This window comes from Lontra canadensis, unplaced genomic scaffold (assembly GCF_010015895.1).
Source record: "Lontra canadensis isolate GAN:19392208 unplaced genomic scaffold, GSC_riverotter_1.0 scaffold65, whole genome shotgun sequence".
Taxonomy (NCBI): Eukaryota; Metazoa; Chordata; class Mammalia; order Carnivora; family Mustelidae; genus Lontra; species Lontra canadensis.
Genome location: NW_022631059.1, coordinates 4,459,905 through 4,487,352, shown reverse-complemented (window position 1 = coordinate 4,487,352; position 27,448 = coordinate 4,459,905). Strand labels below are relative to the sequence as shown.

Genomic DNA, 27,448 nt, shown 5'->3' with positions numbered 1-27,448 from the left:
GATACAATGCCTTAAAGTGCTTTAGCATTTTCTGCCGTACATGGAAAAGAAAAATCATTGAGAAAATGCCATAGTTCCATGGGAAACAGTCTTGAAGTGCTTTCTTTTAATAACATTTTAGCATTAATTGCACAAAACTGTAAAGCTGTGGAAACCCCTGCTTAGAATTTTCCTTTATCCTTTCAGAGGGTTGTCGTCAGGTTTTGACTGGTGGCTTAGTATTTCTTTTCATTAGTGTTAGATGATGTCTGCAGTTAGACCTTTGGCTTGTTTGTTTATGTGCACGGCCACCTGGGTACCTCAAGTATGGCCCGTGGGTACACATTCCTACCCATAACTCATTGTGTGTTTGAATTAGTATGCGTGGGCAATTCGGCAAGCTCCTACAACATTAACCTATCTGCGAAGGGTGGTTAGGGAAATAAATATTTTGGTGGAGAGAGAGAGACTGTTGTTTGTGTCTTTTGGATTGTACTTTAAGGCAGTGGAGTGGACCCCTGGACCATTTGCCTAGATTTGAATTGCTTGTGGTGTGGCTTGGGACCTTTAGAGCTGAGCTGCTCGGATTGTCTCTACAGGCTGGAAGGCACGCAGAGAATGGAGTGGAATAGAAAGCTGAACCTAGGGAGGGGGAGCAGAGGGTTTAGTTGTAAGGGGCCAAGTGGTAGACTCCCCCTGGGTTGGATCTAGAGCTCAGAGCAGCAGCTGTGGTGGTGTGTTGAGGTTCATTTGGAAAGAAGAGGTAGGGAAGAATGAACATTTCTAGAAGATAGATGTTTAATTTCCAGAAGGTAGTCCACAAAGTAGGGACTGTTGTAGATGCTTTTTGTTCTTTATCTTGTTTAACCTATGGCATAATCCTGTAAGGTTAGTTATTCAGTCGTTAGACAACTGGCCTCTGAATGAGGTTATAGTGGTATATGGGGGTGCATGGGTTTAACCCTGGTGTCTAGCACCAAAGCCCATTTCTTTCTGGTATATCACTGTCATTTCTTTAGTGTAAACTTACAAAGGGGTTTATTCTTGGAGGACGAAGGCAAAAAATTCATAACCATTAAGAAAGTGTTAGTTGCTGTCATTAATTAATTAATTTAAAATTAATTTAAAAGATTTTATTTATTTGAGAGAGAGCGCGTGCATGCATGCGCTGTGGGGAGGGGCAAAGGGAGAGGGAGAAGCAGACTCCCCACTGAGCAGGGAGCCTGATGTAGGGCTTGATCCCCGGATCCTGAGATAATGACCTGAGCTGAAGGTAGACGCTTAACTGACCAAGCCACCCCAGCGCTCCTCTTTGTGGATTTTTTTTTTATGAGGGGTTTTGTACCATACTCTTAAAAAAGTTCATATTGATGACGAATGCTCAGGAAGCATTCTTTGGTTTACCTTGTGAGTATTCACTTTTTATATCAGATTTTGATGGTGTTTCATGATTCTGTATATTTAGAAAACATTAGCTTTCAAGTAATTTGCAGTTCTGTTATTGAGTCTTTGGATGGTGGTGTGAAATGTACGTGTGATAGGGATGTCATAGGTTTGCAGGTTTGTGAAGGGGGAATTAGAGAAGTTCAAAGGGTGTTTATGAAGGTAGGAGTATCTAACATAAATGACCTTTATAGATGCCACCTTAATCTTTACAGGTAGGGCTGCAAAGCCCTTAGTCCAGAGTTTTTCTGATAGGCCCCTCTCTTCAGCAGGAAGCAAACAGCGTAAGTTAATATATTACTAGGGGTTTCTCAAGTGCTGGAAGAGACTAACCCAAGGTGTGTAACAAAAAGTGCTCTTTTATTCTGTATGAGGTACTCTGGAGCCCTCGTTCCCCCAGGGGATAACCTGCAAACGTACGAATCCGACTGGAGGGGGTTTAGAGACAGGCATAGACATGATGATTGATTGTGTGCATAACAGAAGGTCATCCAGTTGTGAATATTTTGGGTTCCTTCTTCCTTTTCCACAACTCATCCTTTGAGGTTTTCTTAATGGACAGATAATCCCTTCTTGTCCAGTGGAATAAACATGACTGATTCCGGGTTGGTTCTGTTACCGCCTACTGAAAGTTTCCTCTGGGCCAGGCATTGGATTAGGGACTGGGGCGGAGTCCTGGCTGTTAAAGCACCCAGCTGCTAGGTGGTAGAGGGGAAAGAGACATTTGGAACAGGACACTTATGTGTTGTCCCCAGTTGGCGGCCTAGAAAAAGCTGTATTCTTTGGGATTTCAATCTCACGGAAAGGAGACGTGTGAGATGTATGACTCAGTGGGCTTATACTGTGTGCTAAGCATTTTTCTAAACTTGCTCATTTATTTAATTCTAATGACAGGCGTAGGGAGTAGACAGTTAGATTCAGGTTCATGAACCTGCATTAGAGGTGGAGCTGGGTTTGGAACCAAGGTCTGTCTGATAGCAAAGCCCATGTCCTTTATCACCATGTTGGCACCATTTCTTCCCTTAAACCATGGGTGGGGGCATGGCTGACTGGGAAGGCCCTAGGTTTTCTGATTTATTATATTGTTAGGAAGATGAAAGAAGGACTGGAAATAGGACAGTGGGAATCCAGAATAAGTGAAAGAGAAATGAGGGAAAAAGAAAGGAATGGTACTGGACCGTAGTTGTAATCCAGGAGTGGCTTCCGTGGCATCTCTGGTAGTGCTGTCGTCACAGAGTACAGGGTTGTTCTGTAACTTGAGAGTGACTGACTTTCCTGACTCTTTCTACCACTTCTTTTTTCCCTTAAGAACTTCTGTTCTAACTTGATGACTTCTGATTGTGTCATTAATTTATTGGTTTTGAAAATTACGTGCTAATGTTGTCGCTGTACCTTCCCTTTTGCCTACTGGAAGTCCTTTATTTTCTTAGTGCCTGAGACCCCAGATATGTCACTTGACTGGGGACGAGTGTAGCCTTTAGTTTCACCATTCAGCAGTAGAGAGAAGGAAAGGAAAGGAATGGTAGCTATCTCAGAAATCTTATTATCACCATCTCCGGTTTATTTTTTATTATTTTTTTAAAGATTTATTTATTCATTGTGGGGGGAGGGAGGAGGGTCAGAGGCTTATTTGAGGGAGAGAAAGAGAATCTCAAACAGACTCCATGCTAGCACAGAACCAGAAGGTCTCAATCCCACGACTCTGAGATCATGTCCTGAGCTGAAACCAAGGGTCAGACACTTAACTGACTGCCCCAGCTAGGCGCCCCACCATCTCCGGTTTAGAATTTAGAGAACGTAGGCCCCAGATTTGGCGAAAGGTGTAATTTTTCCTGGAGTCTTTCAGCCTGCAAAGCGTGTGTGCCCATTATTACAAAGGGAGACTTTGTGCCTGCCCTTGCTGTCACTTGGAGACACTCAGCTGGGATCACTGGCTTTGATTTCGTCTTCTGTTGGGGGAGGACGCTTGAACTGAACATCTCTTGGTGTTCCTTCCAGCTCTAGCCTTGAGAATGTGAGATTAAAGTTTATTTTAGCTGAAGAAGAGAGTTGGAAAGCTCCTTAAAGGCAGAAACTGGGGCTTGTATTTCCCATAGAATCCACCAGTGCTTTGTACTGTCAGGCACCTGAATATTTAATTAACAAACCCTCTTTTCCTGTTTAAAAGCTCATTCCGTTGACCTTTCTTGAGTATTCTTGGGGACAGTCTCATCTGGTTTTTTCTGTTCTCCTCAGATTGTGTATCATTTGCATATTTTGTTTATGCCTTACTCTCAGTGCTTCATTTTTTAACTGCTTTATTTTTTCTTCTAGAATGCAAACTCCTTTAGGTTCTGTTTCTTAGGTTCTTAGTTTTTCCCAGTAGTGACTAACAGAATATATCTTCTTTTTTTCCAGGTACTTTTTAAGGACCCCCCCCCCAGTTTTGGGGAGCAGTCTTAGATTCACAGTAAAATAAACAGTAAGGTAGAGATTTTGTCTATACCCTTTGTTCCCACATACATAGCCTTCCCAGTTGTCAGTGTCCCCTAGCAGAATGGCACATCTGTTATGACTGATGACCCATCACTGTCACCCACAGCACGCTGTGGTCAGTAGGGTTCGCTCTCAGTGTCAGCTGCCTTTGGGTTTGGACACATGCATGGTGACGCGTGTCCACCATCATAATATCATACAGAGTATTTTTGCTGCCCTCAAAATCCTGTTCTCCACCTAGTCGCTGCTCTCTCCTCTACAACCCCTGGCAACTACTGATCTTTCGACTGTCCCCGTAGCTTTCTCTTCTCCAGAACGCCATAGAGTTGGAATTGGGCAGACGGTAGCCTTTTCAGACGAGTATCTTTCACTTAGTAATGAATGTACTCTTTTCTTATCCTTTTCTTCTGCTAACTCCAAAGAAGGGACACAGCCATGGACATGGTCATCTTTTAGTGTTTGGTATGACCGTTTAAAATAAAAGCATACGTAAGAATAAAAAGCGATTTGCCGAAAAAACCAGAGGTTTGTCCTTGTGGAGGCTTATTTGAATTCTCATTCTGCTGGTTGAATTGATTTGTCGGCGTATAAATGTATCCTGATGGACTGCTCTGAAGATCTAAATCCGTGCTTTTTGACCTTTTTAAAGTCAGACACTGCTTTACTAATTGGATGAAGGAAAGCCATGAATCACTCCTTAGAGAATCTGCAGGTGTCCTCATTCAGAACTTCCTCCTGTGACTTGGGGACAGAAGGATCACAGTTACCGTGGGTGTCTAGCTGACCTCTAATCTCACTCAGAGCAGCAGAGGTGGAAGAAACATGAGAGGTCATTTAGAGAAGTCCTGAGAAAACTTCCAACGTTCATTTGAGTCGTCTTATTTTATATTATCGTTAGTTAAATGAATGCCTTTGCTGCCTTTTTCCTTCAAAGCAAGATCATTTCTTTTTTTTTTTTGTACATATCCTGCTCACTGGCCCTGAGTGCAGAGCCCAGCCAGTCGTGGTCGTCAATAAGCCTCTGAGTGTGGTCTCTTTGACCTTAAACTGCTTTCTGAGTCCTGTTTGCCCTCTCTCACTACTCCCTTCACGTTCCCTCTGGTCCTGACAGGCTTCTGGAGATAGCACTCTTAATACTCCTTCTGAACCACCCCTGGCTCCTGCTGCTGGTGCCTACGACCCTCCTTACCACTGAGCTCCCACGCCTGTCGCCTGTCTCAGTGTCCCTGACGTCCGGGCGCCCTGTGGCGCTTACTGATGCTGCCCTGCCTCTGATGCTTTTCCTTCCCATCCCTCGTCCTTGGTGGCTTTTTCCGCCTCACTGGCCCCTTTCACCCACTCCTCATGGAGTCCTTTGGTAGTGTGGAGGGCTACAGGGTTTCCTTCTCTGCCTTTTCTCACTTTCTTTCTCAGGTTCCCTCCCTCCGTCTTCGCTTTTCCCCGTTGGGGGTCTCTTCTGCTGGCATTCACAGATGACCCCGGGCCTGGCCCGAGCCCGTACACAGGGCTGTGGGGCCCTCAAATACAGCAGGCCCCTTACCGCCCTCCTCACTCCCTTTGCTTTTTCTCTTCCCATCTCTTCTTCTGTAGCAATCTCTGTGAGCAGTGCCCACGTCCACACAGTTGACCAGTTCAGTGACTCAGAGAGCCCATGACTCAAATCTGCCCCTTCTTCCCTGTCCCTTCTGTGGCTGCCTCATTTCCCCCTGGATGACTGTAATAGCCTCTTGACTGGCCTTCCTGTGTGAGTCCTCTCTCTTCTCTCCATAACGACAGTTTCAAATATGCAAATCTGAGCTCAGCTCTTGCTTGCTTAAAAACGTTAAATGTCTCTCCATTGTCAAAAGAAAGAAGTTTAAATTTTTTTAAAGATTTATTTATTTATTTTAGAGAGAGGGGAGGGTAGAGGAGAAGTGGGGGGAAGGGTAGATGGAGAGAGAGAAGCAGACTCCCCGCTGAGCACAGAGCCCAGTGCCCGGGCTCGATCCCACGCTCGATCCCACGACCCTGTGATCATGAGCTGAGCTGAAACCAGCCAGATGCTCAACCAACTGAGCCACCCAGGCGCCCCTAAAATTTTTTTTTTTAAGATTTTATTTTTAAGTAAACTCTACACCCAACGTGGGGCTGGGACCTACAATCCTGAGGTCAAGAGTTGTGTACTCCACTGACTGAGCCGGCCAGGTGCCCCTGAAGTTTGAATTTTTAAACAAGACCTGGAAAATCACTTGTGCCTGTTGCCCTTGATCAGCAGCATCGTCTTTGTTTTGCCCGTGTTCCAGCCTTTCTTCCTTCCTGGTCCTAGGGCTGCGCAGACGTGTCCGCCACACAGAACGAGTGTGTTCCTCCTCATGTCTGCTGCCCCGCCCACTTCCCTTCAGGGCTCAACACGGCTTCAGTTCTTGAGGTCAATGTCCTGTCACTCTCTCCACTCTCATGTATCTGGGGCCATCCCGCCTCACCTTTCTTAGTAAGGTGTGGTTGGTTTCTTGACTCCCTTCCTCATTAATCGAGAAGATCTTTGCCTTTTTTGGACCATGTCTTTTGTCCCCAGATTCCTGTGCCTTGCACTGTGCATGGCACATGGCAGGGTCTCCGGTCATTCATGGTGTCTGGGTGTAAGAAGACTGAGTGAGGAGGGAAGTGGAAAAGAGAGGAGGGGACTTTGTGTGGGGAGGAACAGTGAAACCCACCAGGACAGTCAGCAGGAACAGCTGATCCGTGTGGACACAGCGCCTTCCACTTGGAAATATGTAAGGGTTTTCTACCCGGTGCGGCCACTTTTCTCTCTCCTGCAGACTTCTTTTCTCACCCATCCTCGCCTCCTGTTTCGGAGCCAGAACCAGCTTCTCACCCTGTGTTCTTTACCCATTCCTTTCCCGTCACATATGGTATCTTGCTCCATTAGTCAGCCTGCGGTGGTGTCTCGGATTTCTCTTCTGCTTAACTCCCGCCCTGTGCCTACAGATAGACTGGTTTCCCCTTCCTGAAAAGAAACCGCATGTCCCCAGACCTTCCCCCACTGAAGTGAATGCCCAGTCTTCCATCACAACTAAATTTCTGGAAACAATGAATCTCAATTACTGGTTTACGTCTTCACTGTCCTTGCAGTTCTCAGGCCTTACCACTCTGCTGACACCGTTCGTAGTTCAGCAGGTGTCTGTCTGCGACACTTACTTTTGACTTTCCTGGTGAACTGCCCACCTCTTTATCATTTATTTTACTGGGTGTTGACATTTCCTAGGTTCTGTCCTCTGTCTTCTCCATTGAAGTGCCATTCTCTTCATGTTTTCTCATTAACAGTACCTTCAGCTATCACTTCTGCAGAGAAAATTTCCAAGTCTGTATCTCCGAGCAGGTCTTTTGATCCCTGCCTGTCTGGTTGTCATGAAAGCACCTCAGACTCAGCATTGTCCGTACCGCTCCAGGATTCATCCGCGGTTCCCACGGAATGTGCCTTTCCTATCTTGGGAATGGCCCTTGCTCCGTACTCGGTTATCCGGAAGACCCAGACTCATCTTTCACTCCCCCTTCTTCTCCACCTCAGCGCCCTCTGCACCCCTGTGCTGCTTTTATCCCCACTGCCCTATCCTGAAGGTAGGCCCTGTCCTGTCACGATCACTGCCCCATCTCCCAACCTGTTTCTGCTCCTGCCTTCTTCCCCCACCTTTCAAGCTCTCCTGTGTACAATATTCAGAGCTGTTTTTCTAAAATAGAAATTTGATCATGTCATTTCTTTATTTTAAAGCATCCATTGGCTTCCTAGATCTTACAGGTTAGCGTTCAGAATTCCTAGGCCAGGATCAAAGCCTTTCAAAATTGGGCCACACTTTGTCTTTTTTAAACAGTGTCAGCTTTCGTTTTCCATCTTAAACGACTGCAGTATTTATAAGCTGTTTAGAGTAAGAAAGGCATGTGCAAACATGTCTTATTTCTGGTTTTTACTACATGCGGTCAGTGCTGTGGAGGCAATGGCTGTTTTCAGAACCCACGTCAGAAAAGAGAGACCTGTTTTTTTTTTTTTTATCTCACACCGATCTTCCTAGAATTATTTTTAATATTCTTCCTTTCATTTCCTCATGCTTCTGTGCATTTCTCAGCTTCATTCACTTCCCTCGTATCCCTCTGTGCCCCTGTGATGTCCCCTGTGTAGGCCCCACTTTGATCACACCACACACACCACATGAAGCTCTCAACGGGGCTTCCCTGCAGTTCAAAAGGTGTGTTCCTTCATCTTTTCAGACTCCAGGACTTCCCTCAGTGTTCAGGCCCCCACCCTTCCTGCCCTCCTGTTTGACACAAAGCATTCTGTATTCATTTTAATGCAGCATTCAGTACAATGAGAGGTAGTGTGCAGCCCATCAGAACTGAGCTCGGGGTCAAACTGCTTGGATGTGAATCCTGGACCTGTGACCTGAAAGTCGTGTGACCTTGGATAAAGTCTGAAACTTCTCTGTGTCTCACAGTCTTCACTATGGGACATGTTAGCGTTAAATGAGTTAACACATGTGAAGTGCTTAGAATAGAAGATCTGGCACAATTTTTTTAAAGATTTTGTTTTTCACTTTCTTTTGTGTAGTCTCTACCCACAACATGAGGCTCAAACTCATGCCCCTGAGATCAAGAGTCGTATGCTGCACTGACTGAGCCAGCCAGGCGTCCCAGACCTGGCACAATGAAATGTTAGCTAATGTCACTATCTTTGGTAATTTCTCTCTCTCTCTTTTCTTTTTCTTCCCAAAATATATCATCTTAGAGCCTCAATCCCAGATTCTTCTTTCTTAATTCTGGATGGGTCCTGGAGTCGTCTCTGTAGCTGGAGGGCTTAGCACAGCACCTGGACAGTTCATTCATCAGTTACTTATGCAATGCCTGCAGTGTGCTAAGTACTCTTCTGGGTACTTGAGAGACCAAGGTGAAAAAACTGAAAAAACCTTTGCCTTAGTGAGCTCATCTCCTGGGGGTGCGGGGGAGATGGCACTAAATAAAAAACCAGGAAATATATATAACATGGTGCCAGCCAATGGGACAGTGGGAGGGGAGGGTGTTGGGCACAGTGTAGAGGGGTTTGGCATTATATTAAAGGGGTTCTATATTAAAGAGGGTGATTAGAGAAGGCCATGTCCGTGAGAAGGTGATATTTGAACTGAAACCTGTATCAAATGAGTGTGCAAGCCATACACACATTTGGGGGAAGAGCATTCCAGGCAGGGAGGGACAGGTGCCAGACCCCAAGGTGGCACTGAGTTGGTGTATTCAGCGACCAGCAAGATCATTGAGCCTGTGGAGGAGTGATGGAGTAGCTCAGGAGATGGACTCAGAGAGAGAGAAGGAACCTTCCTGGTGGGCCAGCCACAGGACAGACTTCGGATTTTGTTGTGAGATAAGAAGCCGTGGAAGATTCAGAGCAGGAGTTTCTTCCTTCCTTCCTTCCTTCCTTCCTTCCTTCCTTTCTTTCTTTCTTTGACAGAGAGAGAGAGAGAGATATCACAAGTAGGCAGAGAGGCAGAGAGAGAGGGGGAAGCAGGCTCACTGCTGGGCAGAGAGCCCGATGCGAGGCTCGATCCCAGGACCCTGAGATCATGACCCGAGCCGAAGGCAGAGGCTTAACCCACTGAGCCACTCAGGCGCCCCCAGGAGTCCCTTTTTAAAAGACCACGGTGTGGGTTTAGGGAGAGTAGGCTCTGAGAGGTGTGAGATGCGTGGGTAATGGTATGTGTGCAAGCTGTAAGGCTACTTGCAAGACTCTAGGCCCAGAGCATGCGAGAGACTGCGGCGGTGGAGAGAATGTGGTGAGAAGTGCTCTGATTCCAGATCTCTTCTGAAGGTAGGTGTGGAGTGGGGAAGGAAGAGAGGAGTCTAGGGTAACTGCTTTTGGCCCAAGCAACTTAGTGAGTGGTGGTTCCTTTTCCTGAGATGGGAAGTACGGATTTGGGGAAGGGGAGTGGGATCTAAGAGTGTTGTTGGGGCTTCAGATGTTTAATACACCTGCAAGCCATGATCAAGGAAGAGGAAGGACCAGGCGCGGATATATATTTGGTTACCATTAGCCTGTTAGGATATGGTATTAGAAGGAATACTTTTTTTTAATTGAGAGATTAGGTAAGCCTTTCCAAAAAAGGCGTTTGAGCAGAACTTTGGAGAATGAGTATGATTTCTAAAGGCAGATAAAGGGGGAAGTGGAAGATATTTTTCATCTCTCACAGCCTTTCTCCTTGGTCCCTGGTTGAATTTGTTTAAGCTGCTGACCTGGTTGAGACTCTCTTTTCACTGTTACAGCCGCTTAGGTTCTCTATTGGAAAGGAAACCATACTGACCGATAAACCACATTCTGCTCGTCCTTGCTGTTCACAAACTGAAAATGTAGGGGGAACCATAGAGGAGCAGAATGCGAAATGCGTTCTGCTTCACTCTGTGTGTCTGCTGTGAATTGGGATTTGTAGATTTTGATGTGGAAGCTTTTCATGTGCCTTCATCTTCACTAAAGATTGAACATTTGGGGGCAGTTTTTACTTCTACTGACCTTATGTCCTTGACTTGAGCTGCTAGTTTGTAACTCAGTCAAGTTAAAACCGCAGCTACAACCATGAGGAACCGGGACCCTTTGCTATGTTACTGCTCGTACCCCTCACTTGGGCATAATGTCTGTCTCGACTCTTCTTGCTTTGTGTGGAAAAAAATGAGCCCTGTTTTGCCACTTTCCTGTTTAGGTGGGATTTTATTTGGAGTGGAATATCGCTTATCCTTTTATTTTCATGAGCACTATAATCTTGCGATTATTTTTGTCTTCTAAAGAGAGAAAAATTATTAGATGTTTGTTACAATGGGATAAAGATTGTGCATTGAAGGGCACCCGGGTGGTTCAGTGGGTTAAAGCCTCTGCCTTCGGCTCAGGTCATGATCTCAGGGTCCTGGGATCGAGTCCTGCGTCGGGCTCTCTGCTCAGCGGGGAGCTTGCTTCCCCTCTCTCTCTGCCTGCCTCTCTGCCTACTTGTGATCTTCCTCTGTGTGTCAAATAAATAAATACGATCTTAAAAAAAAAAGATTGTGCATTGAAAAAATTCAGGTTATTAAATGGTCTAAGATGCTTTTAGAACTGAAAGATGAAATTCATACCAGTCAGGTGTACTGTTACCTTAAAATAATCTTCAGCTGTTGACTCCGTCTAGTGCTGAGTATAGATAGGGTTATGCAGTTTTAACCCCTCCGTAGTAGTTGTAGATATTTTTCTATTTAGAAAAAAACGTATTGCATTAAAGAAAAGTAGCCACAGTGTTTCTCTCTAGAGGGGAAAAGGCGTCTAGTCTTCACAGTTCTAAAATAGACTTTGTCAAAAATTTTAGTTTTGGATTTTTGTCTGAAATTAGTGAGACCACTGTTACTTTAAACATGTTTTTGAATGATAACCTTGGTTTTTATAAATTACACAAGAATGGCTGTTGATGTAGCTGTACTGGTTTTAACAACTCCACAATTCAGGATTCCAGTATTTTAATATATATACAGGGCATTCTGGTTAAGAAAATGACCTCAGACATTGCCTGGGTCTGACATCAACTACAGGTAGCTTTCTTTATGTGGGAAGACACTTAAGTGCAGAAAAATACAGATAATATAATAAATACCCAAATACAGAATAACTGGATGTTAATAATTTGTTAAACTTGTTTTAAATCTTTCTTTAATAAGTACATTTCCCTAAGAATGTGAGGGTATGGCTGCCCATTCAGCCTCCTCTCTTTCCTTCACTCCCCAGAGGGTTCAGTGTGAACCGCTGCCACTGTTGTTAGACTTCGTGTGCTGTCAGAGCCTACGTGTCCCGTAACATGCGTTTGAGACCCATCTGTAGAGATAAAGGTCTGATTAATTCTTTTCAGTTGTATAGTATTCCTTCGTAAGAATATGGCATATTTGTTTTGAACAATAATTTCTTTGTGTGGTCCGAATAATAAGTGCTTATCTGTTAACATAAGCTACAAAGAGCTTTCAGTTCGAAGCGCTTCCTTGTTTCCAGCTGTGTCTTTTTCGGGTAGCTTTCCTGAGTTTGACCTTAGGCCGTGCACAGTACTGCTGTCTGTTGAATTCTCAGAGTACAGTAGAGTGCTTTGTGGTCTAGCTTTCCCACCCATGGAGTTGGTGGCTGACTGACTTTTCTTTCTTTCTGCTCCAAAGGAGCTAGAAGACTCAAGAGTTGAATAAACAGCCTGAAAGCTTGGTAGAGTCTGTGTTGGTGGTGCTGGCTTCTGGTGCGCCTTTGGGATCACCAGTGAGTGTTCCTGGTGTTGATTCTCCTGCTCCAGTAATGGGTATGACGTGTCTGTCTCCTGTGGGTATTTTATTTACTTTATTAATTTAAAGATTATTTTATTAATTGAGAGCACTTTGCATTCTAAGATTTCTTCAGGAACAGGATGTGTCTACGTAGGGTTCTTTGAGGTTATTTCAAAATAGAGGTACGCAGTTAGGCTTTTTGTTGAAATACTGGAATCCAATGTCTGCCATTAAAAACACATTGGTTGCAAAGATTTATTTTTGTTTCTAAAGCATTGATTTAATGTGTGAGCTAACAATTCAATCAAGAAAATAGATTAAAAAAAAACCAACTTCTCCCAGTGTCCTTACTCTTGAATTCATAGTTATTTAAGAGCTCACCCTCTTTGACTGTCTGTTACTGTGATATGTTTTTTTCATTTTTTTAGAGGGGGGCGACTTTAAACAAAATTATCATAGAATAGTAATGATGAAAATATTATTGACTCAAGTGAACATTTTTAATTCCTTCAGCCTGTATATGAACAGCATGAGTTTATCATGACTTCAGATCCCAGTAATGGAGTAAGCATCTGTTTACAGGAAATGTGCCAGAATCAGAGTTGAGTTGCCTCTAAGGAAGTCTGGCATTCATTGACACTGTACACACTTACTGAGCCCCTTTACTGCTTATGGTTGAGTGTTGTGGGCTCAGGGCCTCCAGTGATGAACAGGACAGGCACAGCTTCCTCTCACATGCAGGTTTACTCTGGGGGGGGGGGCAGCAGGAGAGGAACCTATGAGGTGTCAGGTGACAGAAGTCCTGTGCTGAAGGTAGAGAGGGTGATAGTGCTGGGGAGGGGGGTGGCAGCAGTCTCAGGCCTTCATTCACCTGGAGCCCTGGTTGTGCATACAGGGGAGACATGCATGAAGAGTAAAACCTTTGCTTGAAATAGCTAGGATCACAGTGTGGCCATTCATTCATTCATTCAGAAAATTCACTGAGTATTTTGCTTTAGGTCTGGAAGTATTCTAGATGCTGATGATTAGTAGTGAAGAAGAGGGATAGAAATGTCTGTTTTCGTGGAGTTTCAGTTTTGGAAGGGGAACACTTACATAAACAAGGGAAAAAAATGTGAGGATTGGTGCATTGCAGATGGTTAGGGAAAGCAGGAGGCAGTAGGATACTGTAATGGAAATAGACTGCCAAGGGATAAATTGTAAAGATATCTGTAAGATATCCACCAGACTTTACTTCACGGTGTCCATTTCTCCCCTTTCCTATATACTTTTCCCACGCACAGAGTCTATTGTATTGACACCTCAAGCATGATTTTATTGTCTTAACAAAATCCGTCATTAGTCCTAGGGTGCTAGAGACAGATTATTACTTTCCCAGAAGGTAATCTTTTCAGAATTGAAGTGAAATATGGTAAGTTATTTTTTGGAAGTGTTGAAGAAAGGAGAGATGCTGTACCTAAATTGTGTTTGCAAAAATATAAAGGAATGCAGCTCTTTTTATGCAGGGGGAGAAAAGCTGTTGTGGAGCTAATAACTTGAAGTTTCTATCTGGAAAGCTGAGCCATGATAGATTATATATCAATTTGGTATATAAGTTATTTGGTAACACATATAGTTTACATTTCAGAGTATTGTAGCCATGTGAAGAACATATTACAAACGAAGGATAAGTATTTCTAACACCAGAATTTCATGAACTCCAGATAAAGGAAAAAAAAAGCAATTTCTTTGCAAAGCAAAGCATCTTTCTTCATGTATGTGTGTGTGTGTGTGTGTGTGTATATATATATATATATTATGTTTACATGTATAAAATGCATAAATATTTCAGAATTAATGTTCAGTATTAGAAATGTTGGGGGTGCTACCAGAACTTACTAATACCAAGTCCAAATACTTTTTTTCTCCTCTTTTTGGAAAAAAAAAAAAGCTCTGTCTTTTAAAGCAGTTTCAAGTTCACAGCAAAATTAAGCAGAAGGCAGAGATCACATGTACCCCAGCCTCCACAGGTGCCCAACCTTCCCCACTGTCAGCATTCAGCAGCAGAGAGGTGCATCTGTTAAAACTGATAAACCAGTGTAAATAACATCATTATCACCCAAAGTCCATAGTCTGCCTTAGGTCCAGTCTTGGTGTTGTACGTCCTGTGGGTTTTGACAAATAGATACAGTGATATGTGTCTGCCATTGTAGTATCCTACGGAGTAGTTTCACTGGCCAGACCGTCCCCCTGGTACCCCCCATTCAGTCCTTTTTCTCCTCTCAAGTCTGGGCAACCACTGGTCTTTTTCAGTTTCCATAGTTTTGCCTATTCTGGAATGTTCTATAATTGAAATCTATGGGATATAGCCTTTTCAGATTGGCTTCTTTCACTTAGTAATATGCATTTAAGATTCCTCCATATCTCAATTATGGTATGATAGCTCATTTTAACACAGAATAATATTCCATTGTCTAGATGGACAAATTTATCCATTCACTTACTGAAGGACATCTTCGTTTCTTCCAGGTTTGACAAGGATGAATAAAGCTGCTGTGAACAGTGATGTGCAGGCTTTTGTGTGCACATGAGTTTTTGACCTGTTTTCGTGAACACCAAGGCGTTCAGTTGCTGGATTGTGTGGCAGGAGTATGTGTAGTTTTGTTTTTTTTTAGGAAACAGATAGGCTGTTCCAAAGTGGCTGTGCCATTTTGTATTCCCACCAGGAAGGAATGAGAACTCCTTCTGCCCCACACCCTGGCCGTTGTTTGAGGGTGTCAGTGCTGGAGATTTTGGCCCTCTTGGTGTGTGTTGATATCTCACTGTTTCATTATTACTTTAATTTGCAGTTTCCTAATGACATATGTTGAACATCTTTTCATTTGAATTTTTTCCCGTTTGTTTATCTTATTTTCTATCTATATATCTTCTTTGGTGAGGTATCTGTTCAGATCTTCTGCCTGTTTTTTGTGTTGTTCATTTTCTTACCGAGTTTTAAGAGTTCTCTGTATATTTGGATCACAGTCCTTTATCAGATACATCTTCCGCCAATATTTCCTCCCAGTCTGTGGCCTGCTTGTCTGATCGTGCTCTTGACAGTGCCCATTGCAAAGCAGATGTTCATTTTAATGAAGTCCAGCTTGGGGTTACTGCTTTCATGGATGGTGCCTTTGGTGTTGTCTCTGAAAAGTCACCACCAAACCCAAGGCCATCTAGCTTTCTTCCGTGTTATCTTCTGGGACTCTTACAGTTTCTTGTTTTGTGTGAATGTATGTGTGTTTATATTCATTCTAGTTAAATTGAATTGCTGAGTAAAAACGAAATGATGTATTTACCCCGTAAAAACTTCTGTCCTGCTTTCTGCGATGAGGTGAAAAGATGTGCTTGAGGCCACACTGACGAGCAAGGCTAAGATGGAATTTTGAGCTCACTTGGCGGTGTTCCCTCTTACCTTGTACAGTCACTGGGACCTGAGCTCTTAATTTCCTCTTTTGTAAAAATCGTATTTGCATTTCCTGAAAGGAAGACTGTTGTTGGTCTTTTTCTCTCTGGGTCTCTGAATAAACTAAGGAACGATTACAGAAAAGAGGTACAATACTTGCACTGTGCATAGATTGGTAAAATGCTTAAAGATTTAATGGAATACTTTTGTCTACAAAGCGCTCTTGTGTTTCCTGCCTGATCAGTTTATCCAGCCATTTTTGATGACATTTACAGTACTTTGAACCTGACCTCTTCCCGTTGAGGTTTGCTGGATTCTGACCTTCTTTCCTTGGCCTTTAAACCAGCACTTTATGATTCCAAGGCTCCATGTTTGTAAGACTGAATCAATTAATTGTTCCTCCTTTCACCTTTAGAGCAACGTAGACTTCTGCTGGCTTTGTAGTCTCTGTATTCTTTAAGACAGGTGAGTTCCAGATCTTACTGTCTGAAAATACACACTTCAGAATGACAGTAAGTCACGCCATGGTGGAGAAAATAGTTTATACTGTGCTTATTAGCTTTCTCTAAATTCCATTTAGAGCATGTCAGGGAGACCATACCCAAGTTAGTCATCGCTATTTGTGAGCAGCTACAAACTCAAGAATTTTCACAGATGAGTAGCATAGTATAGAGCATAAAGAATATTACTCAGATTGTTAAGGCAAAAAATTAAAATGTTAAGGACTAGTCCCAATTTCTCCCGAGTTCATATTGTTGCATTTTTTTGGCCTTCATTTCACAGTTGAGATCCTTAGTTTCTAGTTTTGTAAAAAAATTATCTGAAATAAGGAACAGAAAATTGGAAAGAAAAATGATTAAAAGTATGTGCTGTGGTTCTAGAGGTTCCAAATCATTTTTTCATTTCTTGGAGGGAAAAAGTCTAACTTTTGAAGGAGATTTCATTTATAAAATTGACTCTGTACTTTATAAGCAATGTTTAAATTCATTGGTGATAAATATGCATGTTGGTATAGTAAAATCCCATTTTTTACATAATGCTTTAATGGAAATGGCAGTTTTATGAAATGAAAGTGACTAGTAAAAATCTGAATGATGCTCATAAGCTCTTACATCATTTTTATTGAGGTTTTTGTATATTCTAATTCATTAATACAGGGGGAAAGGAGATCACTAACATGGTTTATTTCCTATAATTACTCAAATCAAATATAATTTGTTTTCAATAAAATTCTTAGAGTACATTGCCCAGGGTGGGGAGAAGAGGGCTGGCCTGTTTTTAGAAAATGTCTAGATTTTAACTCATGAGACTTCGCTGTTTTAACATTGTAGTTCACTTATATGTATTTTCAGTATAGTTCCCTCTAGATTTTTCCATGTAAAACTCTGTATAAGTGCAAGAAATCCCAAACACTCAAAGGCCCAGGATTGAGTGTTGAGGGAGAAATCTGGGTTATTTATTTATCCTGCTTATTACTACAAATATTGTCTTTTAATAATTTAGACTACTTTTTTGTGATTCAAAATGTCAAACATTATTAAAATTACTGTGTAATAAATTAACTGGGGGGGGATTTCCAAAATTCACTTAGTATTTACAGTTAAATTTGGCTTATTTTTGTGGAATACCTAGAAGAACAGGTCAGTGTAAGGGGTCAACAAACACCTCATTTTGGTGCGCCCCTACCCCCAACTTCTTGAGGTAGGGCAAGGAGGAAGAGCACTACGAACTGAGTTGGAAACAAGTAAATATTTTCAATTTCATCACAGTGAAATCTTGCCAACAACCCTATTTTCTGCTCAGTATACTTCAGAACAGAAGTATACCAACAGAACAGAACACCTTAGGAAAATCTGTATTTTTTTTGGATGTGGTTGTGGGCTATTATGAATTCTTGGCATTCCAATCTGAAGATGCTTCCATGTTCTTGAGACAGAGTTTTGTTGAAACTAATAACTTTATATCTGGAAAACGTTAAGGCCTGATAGTTTTATAAATCCCCATCAAATGCTAAGTACCTGCTCTCCCAGGCCCTGCTCCCAGGCTTTATATTTGAAAGCCCACCCCTTTTCAGGTGTCTCTTTGTGTAAACACATGGTTTGTCTGTTTTCATCTCTTTTGTCCCAGCATTGTAGAGTTATTTGAGCTGGAGTTGTGCGTCGGTGGAGTTCTTGTGATTGGTAGTTCTGTAAAGGCCAGGGAATGTGTACATGTGTGGTGTGTGTGCCTTTGTGCATGCGTGTGTGTGTGTGGGTGTGTGTGTTTGCTGTCTTTGACCCCAGAAAATCGGAGTTCTGTTTAGCTGTTCTTTTTTCCTTTTACCACTGCTGAAGTGATCTCCACTCTTCAGCAAGCAAAGAGTCTTACTGGGGTTAAGTCAGACTGTGTGCTTTGTGGAGAGTGGAAAAGGGTAGAGTCACAGGGAGCTGCTGCCTTCATAATCCCTCAGACACCATTTTAGCACCAAGGATACTGTTTCTCCCTTGATGCCAAAAACTTGATACAAGGATGGAGCGTGTCAGCATGTGGCTTGCCCTCATCTTAGCTGAAACTCTTCTTAGGCCACAGAGTACCTGCCCTCTTGGGTAAGCTTTTGGTTCTCAGTAAGGAGAGGACTTCGAGTGTAGTGAGAGGGTCGTTTGTGATGGGCGTCAGTAGGTGAGATGCACTGTCCAAGATGCTTTTACCCACATCTGGCTACAACTGCACCTACAAAATGCCTCATCCCAGAGGGCCAGAGGCAGGACTTATTAGAAAGATAACCAAATGGAAACAGTCTCTTTAGGATGTCATTCTTGAAGGTGCCATTGCCTGTGGAATGAGAAGAAATTCTAGTGTGAGTAACTTCATACAATAGATGACTCAGTGGTACCGTTGATTGTACTATAATGCAGCAACATATGCTTTCCTAAAAATCACCAGGCCACGTAAAATAGCATGATAAACACTGTAGGACTTGCAAGAGAGAGGTGAACTTATAAGTGCACAACGTTCATAAACTTTGTTCATAAACTTTGTTGGTCATCTGCACACACAGACAGGAACCTAATCGCGGTTTTACAAACATTAAATGGGTGGGAGACACAGTGTTGTATTTCGGTAAACATGGCACTTCACCTTGAAGAAGACGTGAACTTTGCCTGTGGCGGTGTAGTTCGTGGGTCACTGTCCAGTGGGGGGAAGGAGGGCAGGTGGTGACACTGGGTGTGGGTGGGTGTGGCTGCCCGCCCATAGCGGAGCTGCGGTAGCTGATAGGGGTTGAGGTGTGTGTAGAGGGTGTAATTTGTGTATTTCTAGGCAGCTTGGTTCAGCTGCATGCACTTTTCTGTGTTCACCTAGCATTTCTTGCAGATGAAATCATGCATAAGCAAATGTGAAATTTGTTTTATGCTCAGATTGTCCCCCTAATATGCACATCAATCACATTGGAACAAATTCACGAATTCAGACTCAGCTTTGTGGCAGAACTGGTTGTAGTTTATTTGATTTTGGAACGGAGTCCCTTTTCCTTTCTTCCTTTCCATCATTATTGATTTCTTAATTTATATTTAAGTTAAGCCCACATCAGATTTATTTTTTATACTCTGAGCACTTCTGAAGGCGAGAAAGTAGCGTGAGATTTTAATTTTGCTAATGCTTATCCACCAGGTAGTTTCCTCCCTGCCTGTCTGTCTGTCTGTCTGTCATCTGTCGTCTGTCTAGATACACACATTGAGACCTTTACTAGATGCCAGGCACAGTGCCTGGAGAGACAATGTATTCTTTATTCTGGAGATACAAAAACTGGTAAGGTATCATCTTTATCTTAAGAAACTTAGAGTCTCATTGAAAAACTTTCAAGGCGCAGACTTGAGTGTCTTTGTTGGGTTTCCTTAGGGAACGGATGAACCAACATTATGTATTTCTTGGTTTGTGAACATAGCAGCACAGACCTTCCCACCCCGCCACCTATTTCTTTGTAAATGTAGAGATAGTAGTAAAGAGCTTGTGTGGAGGAAACACAGAGATACCACTGATTTACATGGTGAAAAGATGTCAATTTGAAAAGAGGTTGAAAAGGACCTAGGAGGTCTTACAGTCAATCCTCCCACTGACTCCTTAATAAGCCTCGTGGTCAGGTATCCACAGTAGAGTGGTAAGTGGAAAAGAAGCAGGTTTCAGAGTAACCTGAATAGTGTGATCCATTTGTTGTCTCCCTCCCCGTGTGTGTGTGTGTGTGTGTGCGCACGCGCGCACATGTGCTGTTTGTATAAGCATAGATGATGTGAGAAGATCTCCCCCGTTAGACCTCAGGGGACAAGGGAAAGCTTATTAACTTCCTCTTTATACATCTCTTATTGTTTGGCTTGTTTTAAGAAGCGTGTTTTACTTTTTTAATTAAAAAATCTAATAAAGTAGAAAATGAATAAATAATAATAATAAAAAAATACCCTCAGGGCACTGAGCTTTGTTTCAGTCTTTCCAGTCGCCTGCGTAGTTATAAAACCGAATGGGACGTTTCAGGTGTGGGCCGCCTAGCAGGACTCTGAACTTGCTCTGGTTAACGTCACGGCCACAGTACCATATTGTGTGTTTGTGGGGGGGGTGGATTCTGTGTTTATAGACCATTAACACCTCAAAGTCTTTATTACATCTGCTACTCTTGGCACACTCTGCCCTTGATAATTGTGGGGCCTAAGTTTAATCCTTCAGATTCTCCCTGGTAGAGTTCATCTGATTGTGGAAATCAGTATTTAATGTAGGTTAAGAACTGGTCTTAGCTTCAGGCTGCCTGGTTCAGATCCTAACTACCCACCACTAACTAGCATGAATACTTAGACAAGAAGCACATACTGCTGAGGCTCCGTTTTCTTTTTTCTTTCTTTCTCCTTTTTTTTTTTTTTTTTTGAGATTATTGAGCAATAGTTTATTGAGCGATACTTTAAAGCTCCTGAAGAGGGAGGGGACCTGAAAGGATTGCCCAAGCCTCCATTTTCTTATTGGTAAAATGACAATAACCGTGAAGTTGTGAGGTCGCAAGGAAAGACTGGGCGTTAGAGCGCTGACCTAGGTTGCCCGGCGCTGTGGTGAAGCACGGTGAACTCAGATGCTGCTGTTAGTGCGTTCGCGCCAGTGCCTTTCTCCCATCCGGGATAGGGAGCAACCTCCCCCAGCCACATACCGGATCCCTCCCCACCCCAGAACGTAAAGCAGTCAGTCTTCTGAACTTTCCTCACAAGGTGTCCAGTCAGTCTCTGCCTCATTCCACAGGTCCCTTCACCGATGTCGTCACCACCAACCTAAAGCTCGGCAACCCAACAGACCGAAACGTGTGTTTTAAAGTGAAGACCACAGCACCGCGTAGGTACTGCGTGAGACCCAACAGTGGGATCATCGATGCGGGGGCCTCTGTTAACGTGTCTGGTAAGTCCTGGAGCTGGAGGCCGATGAGGGGGCTAAAAAGTCCCCCTAGAGCCAGTAAGATTTCTTAAATTTTGCATTTGGTATAACAGAATAAGACAGTAGACGTCTCCCTCGTCCCTCCGCCCTCTGATTGAAAAGCTTAGTGGGTCCCACTCCTCTGTCGGTTTTCCATAATTAATGCCTCTTTGGTTTAATGCTTACAGCCTTCTGCGCCTCGATAGTTAAAGCAAAAGTAAAGTGGTAACTTCAGACTTCGCTTCAGAATGAGTTTGGTTTTCACTCCCTTGAAATTAAATCTGCCCTTTGGCAATAAATAAAAAAGGGCTAAACAAACTTAATTTTACTTTATGGGAGAACACTAAATGGAGTTATTTTCTTATTTAAGCTAAATGGTTTCTGACATTAGGCTCATGTCATTCCCAATGATTGGTAACTGCACTTTACTGATGGTGAAAAGCTCGGGGAGGTGAGGACTGAGGAGACTGGAATATTTCCAAGGGTGAAAGTTCTGTGCATGTCTGATGGGTTTTTTCCCTTTCTGTCTGAGAATGCATATATTTTCCAAAGTCACAGCTTTTGAAAAGATGCTAGTAAAGTGCCCAGATTGAGAATTGGATTTTAGAATTAAGGAGATGTAAGTGATAGGTTTGAGTTTAAATGTTTTTTTTAGAAATGGAATAAACTTTCAGCTCATTAGAACTTCTGGATCCAACATGCCTTTTGTATTTGTGGAGGAGCTGTGGGGGAGTGTGTGTTTATCCTGTAAAAATCAGGAGACTGTGTGTCACAGAGGGTTCTGCATCATTAGAAGCTACTGCTCATTGAAATGGGTACCTGACTGGCTTTTTCCATGACAGATTTTGATTGTGATGCATTTGGCTATTCATTTGACACGTAAGAGAAAATGATTCACCTCTTTGGAAAGATATAAGGTGTTTCATTATCTGATCATTTCTGCAAACTCTTACTCCCCACATCCATTGGTTTCTCTCATTATGGTGCTCCCACACCAGCTATCCCCTGTGTGCTTCTCTCGGAGGCTGCGAGAGCTGATCAGGACTCTTGAATTGGGTTGTTATTCAGGAAGTCAGGAGGATGAGAGCCAGATTCCATCGAGGGTGTCCTTTACGCTGGACCAGCACACGCATTATCTCCAGTAGTTTCTGTTGTTTGGCCTGTGAGGATGCATCGTTACCTGCCCCGCACTAAGGAGGAGACCAGTGGCTATAGGCTTACGGAGCCAGCAAGTGACACCGCCTGGATGGGGATCGCTGGGTCTGGCTCCAAAGCCAGACTAAAGTCAGTGCACTGGTTCAGGGAAGGGGTCTGAGGGGTTGGCATTTCTGTGCCTCTTGGATCCATATGGTTTCCATTTTTCTATTGTAATCAAGGGCACCTGAAATCTTTATTCCCTTCTTTTACTGACTTTGGTTTTCCTCTTGATTTCTTTGCCCATATCAGATTTGAGCAAGGTTGTCAGTAGATGAGAATTACCAATTTTCATGGTAAATAAGAGGGCAGCAGCATCATTTCTGAATAAAACGGCCTCAACAGGCAGTTGTACGGTGCAGGTATACTTTCCAGTGTGAGATATAAATGTGTGTGTCTCTTTCAGAAAGATTCATCCCTCCCCCCATCATAGGAATGTTTTTTAAGATTTTATTTATTCATTTCTTTGAGAGAGAGAGAGAGAGAAAGAGAATCTGAAGTAGACTCCGTGTTGAGCACGGAGCCTGATGTGGGGCTCGATCTCATGACCCCGAGATCATGATGTGAGCTGAAACCAAGACTCGGATGCTTCACTGACGGAGCTAACCAGGTGCCCCTATTTCAATTTCTTTTAATTAAAAAAATTTTTTTGGAATTTTTTTGAGGTAACAACCCTGGGCATTTGGTTTGATTTATAATTCCCAACTTAAGGAAGACGAAGATTGTGTGGCTGCGGCGCTTCTTCTGCAGATAACAACGGGGGCACAGAGGGTGGGTGTCGTCATCTCGAGTCGCATGAGTGATTAGTGGCAGAGCTGGTACTTGAAGCCAGTTCTGCTCCCGCCTCGGTGGCTCTTTGGTGACACGAAGCCGCCTCACCAGTGTTAAGGGCGGCCCGCGCTCATTTACAATGAATATAAAATACAAAGTAGCGCGGTTCTCAAAATGTTATGTACTTGGGGGAAAGTAACTGAATAATAGAATGCCCATGTGTCTACAGGCCTTACTCCTACATGTTTGCACATGAGACAGGGCTCCCTTGTTTCTATTTGGTGTGTATTTACCTCACTGCGTGAGGTGTACCAGGTGCATTTCTGGGCCGGCATCTCCAGCTGGCACAGGAGGCTGCCACGCATTTTTGTAGTTTTCTGTGCAGAGGGACCATTGTATCATTGATTAGACATTCATATCTTGAGGTGGAAAGCGCTGGGTTTTTCAGGGTCCTCTTCAAATGCAGCGGTATGATGACATCTTGGTGAGTACGTAGAGTTTCTAGGTTCTTTTGGGAGAGAAGCCTCAGGGAGCCTCAGGACATGAAAGACACCAGCAGACAGGCAGTGCCGATTGTCCAAAGGCCAGGTGTATACATGGCCACGTTTGGTGTCACCCACTCTCCTCAGAGATCACTAGATGTGAGGTCTGGGAGCCTGAACGGGAAGCTTGGTTGTGCTGTTTAACCTGCTGGGTGATCTTTGGCCAATCCAATAAAGTCTCTAGGTTCTAGTTTTCTCACCTGTCAAATGGAAGGCGTAGTATCTGCCTCACGGAGTATAATCCAGTGCCTTGTTAACTGAACGCATGGCATAGGATGGGATTGTATTATTTTCCCACTAGCTTTGACAAAAATTGGCTAGTTTTTTGTTCAATGTGGATTGTACAGATTTGAATTGCCTTTTTAGAAATAAATTAATTCCATACATATTATTAATTGACTTTTTCTAATTTTAAGAAGAAATATATATCTTTTTCTTTCTAGGATATGCATTTCTTTTCTAGTGAAAAGCCACTAGTGAATTTTCAAATGTAATTTACAAAAAGGTGGCCATCAAATCAACTTAAAATACTACCAGCATTGCCCTGTCTACCACACAGAATGTCACGGCATACTCGCAAAGGACATGCCTAGTACATTATTTCTCTCCCATTTCTGAAAACCCTTGGGATGTGCTAGCTATTACGGAAGGTTATAAATCATCCTTTGAGAGAGGGGGGCAGGGAGGGAAGGAAGGAGAAGGAGGAAGAGGAGATCCGCCCACATAGCTGGCCAGGGGGACTGAGGTTTTGAAGGCACACAAATCAGGGTTGTATGGGTACGGACTCTGGGAGGCTTCGTAGCTGTCAGATGCCTTCCTGACACACCCTGTGAGACTCTTCTTAGCTTTCAAGGGAGCTTACGTTGTGCGTCAGAAGTCCAGACACTGGCCTGTCGTGTTATTTTCTCCAGAAGGTGGCAAATTACTTATTGAGTCCTTAAAAAATAACAGCTCTGTTTTAAAAACTTAGGTGGTAAAGTAATGGTTGGAAACAGGCATAACCTAAACTTTTTGTGTCTGTAGGTGAAAATGTGTAGATTCCCCAAGGGATGGTTTGGAGTTCAGTCACCTGGGTCTAGGATGGGAGTCTTTTTCTTTGTACTTCATGTGGGTGCCCATCTAGCTCGTCTCTTCTCATTCTTTGAGTGGCTCTCTCTGTGGTCTGTACCTATTGGATGAGGCATTGTAGTAGGTGAGGGGGTGCAGAGTGCTTTTTCTTTGCATTAATTGGCCAGAATGCCATGGTTTTGGCCTTTGCTCCTTGATACACCCCATCTACTAGAGATGGTTTTGAATTATTCAAATCTGGACCTCAGCAAAATAGCTACACTTAAATGGAGATTGGAGAAGAGGAGATTGGATTTTTTCCCCCCTGAGATTTTAAATGCAAGGAAAATAGAACTTTTTGAATTAATGAATTGTTTGAAGCAGTTGGGGGGGGGGCTTCCCATTTGTTTTACCTTTACAAAATTAAATCTATTTTCTGAAATGTCTGGTGGGAAAATATTTTTAAGGTAGATAATTTCTGAAAATGTCTTTGTGGTAAGCTGTTAGTGGTTGTAGGTTTTTTTTTTTAATACTGCAGTTTAATAATGAGGGAGTTTTCCATTAATATTCCAAACCATGTTTGCCAGCAGATACAGCAGGTGAAGTGGTAAAATTATGGGCCCATCAAAAATACTTATGCTTCCTGTAATATGATATTAAGTTTAATATTTTTATAACCCTCACTGAATTCTAATTTCACTAAAGTAGCAAGCATGCTTCCATTTGCAGTTCAATTATGCACATTGGTTGCCTTTGTACCAGGCAAATTAGAAATGCAAAATATCTGTGTGGGGGGGCATTGGAAAGAGTCATTAAAGATACCAATATTTAGGTACAGATACACTTTACTAAGTGAACCCTGGGAATTGAAAATGGATGAAAGACAAACAAACACCAATCTGCTAATGTCTGAATCAGTATTTTAAATTAAAATTCAGAGAATTAAGGAGCAGTGTTCGCTTCTGACGCACAACCCTTTCCAGCACTCCTTTCAATCACATGTTAAAGCATAAAGTTCTTCCAGTAAAATCCTGAGGACAGAGAATGCATATCAGCAGCTCTTCTTGGATGGAAACATTGGTCAATTAATGTAATTGGGTAGTATTGCAATTGATAATTAATCCTTTTAAGATTTTGCTGACTCAGTTTAATGGAGCTGCTTGCCTGCCCTGGATCAGTCAACCTTGGGCTGAGCTTTTAGGTGATTAGCACCAGCGTGTAAGTGCACTGCCCGTAGAGAAAGAAGCCAGGCATTCGCCTGTCAAGTGCTGATAGCAGGAGCTCAATTTGGGGGGTTTGGGCATTTTAACAGCAACATTGTTCTTTGTTTGATCATGTGTTTTGGAAGTCTCTGATAAGGGAAACCTTTTTATAAATGGTTTTCATGAACCAAGTTTAGTCTTCTCAGATAAGAACAACTTACATTCATACCTAAAAGACGTCTTTAGTCTTTATTACCACATAAATGAGAAATTCTGTTTTCTTACAAAAGGAAATTAATTAAAATTCAGGCTAATTATGCTTTTCAAAGATTTTTTAAAAAGTTTACTGTGATACTCAAGTTTCTTACGACTCCCGTGTTTCACTTTTTAGGAGTATGACACTATTTATTTATTCTTTACATCTTTCTTTCTTTCTTTCTTTCTTTCTTTTTTTTTTAAAGATTTTATTTATTTGGGGCACTGGGGTGGCTCAGTTGGTAATTGGTTAAGTGGCTGCCTACTGCTCAGGTCATGATCCCAGGGTCCTGGGATAGAGCCCCGAGTCCAAGTCTGGCTTCCTGCCCAGTGGGGAGTCAGCTTCTCACTCTCAGTAAATAAGAGAGCAGAAGCATGGGGAGTAGTAGAGGGAGAGGGAGAAGTGGACTCCCCCACCGGGCAGGAAGCCCCTCCTGGGGCTTGAGTCCTGGGATCGTGACCCAAGCCAAAAGCCAGATGCTTAACCAACTAAGCCACCCAGGCACCCTATTCTTTACATTTTCAAAGATCATGATCAAGAGGACTTATCAGGTACCCTGAACATCTCACTTAGTGAATGGTAACTTCAGCTTTCTGCAGAAATTAAGCTCAAGTTTGGAGCAGCCAAGAGTTATGTTCTTTTCTCTCATTATAGCTTCTTGCATATTTATTTATATTGTTTGAGAGAGGGAGAAAGAGAGAGAAGACACAGAGGGAGAGTGAGAGGGAGAAGCAGACTCCCAGCTGAGCAGAGAACCTGACGTGGGGCTCGATCCAGGACCCTGAGATAATGACCTGAGCTATAGGCAGAGACTTAACTGTCTGAACCACCCAGGGGCCCTATTTTTTTAAAGACTTATTTTTTTTAGTAATCTTTACACCCAGTGTGGGGCTTGAACTTACAACTCTGAGATCAAGAGTCACATGTTCCCCCGACTGAGTCAGCCAGGCACGGCTTCTCTTACTTTAGCCTCACTGTTAGCCTTGTCCTGGTGTTCTGTCCATCACAGGTCAGGATGAAGTGAAAGGGCTTTGGGCGATAGCCGCAGTGAGGGACTGGACAGGAACATCACGAAGGGCGAGTAGGGGGAATGTTCAGAAGTAACAGAGGGACCTGGAATTATGTAAGCCTCAGGGCAGCCTGTTCTTGGTATTCCGGTTCGTCAGTCCCAAGAGCCATGGCTTGTAGGTCTTTCTAAGCGAGAATGTAATGTGGGAGCCACCTGGATGGCTCAGTGGGTTAAGCCTCTGCCTTCGGCTCAGGTCATGATCTCAGGGTCCTGGGATCGAGCCCCGCATCGGGCTCTCTGCTCAGCGGGGAGCCTGCTCCCCCCTCCTTCTCTTCCTGTCTCTCTGCCTACTTGCCATCTCTCTCTCTCTCTCTCTCTGTCAAATAAATAAATAAATAAGTAAATCTTTAAAAAAAAGAG

The 27,448-nt window shown here is 43.0% G+C and overlaps 1 protein-coding gene across 2 annotated transcripts in view; it reads left to right on the top strand.

The window, feature by feature from the left end:
- Positions 1-27,448, top strand: part of VAPB (VAMP associated protein B and C) — a 49,877-nt gene that overhangs the window by 5,413 nt on the left and 17,016 nt on the right. Inside the window, exons 1-2 of one of the 2 annotated variants that reach the window (XM_032878905.1) lie at positions 12,185-12,203; positions 20,840-20,992. In XM_032878905.1, the coding sequence (XP_032734796.1) occupies positions 12,200-12,203; positions 20,840-20,992 (157 nt within the window). In that variant the 5' untranslated portion in view covers positions 12,185-12,199. Of the gene's footprint in view, positions 1-12,184; positions 12,204-20,839; positions 20,993-27,448 lie in introns of those variants that run through there. The other variant, XM_032878904.1, reaches the window with a different exon arrangement.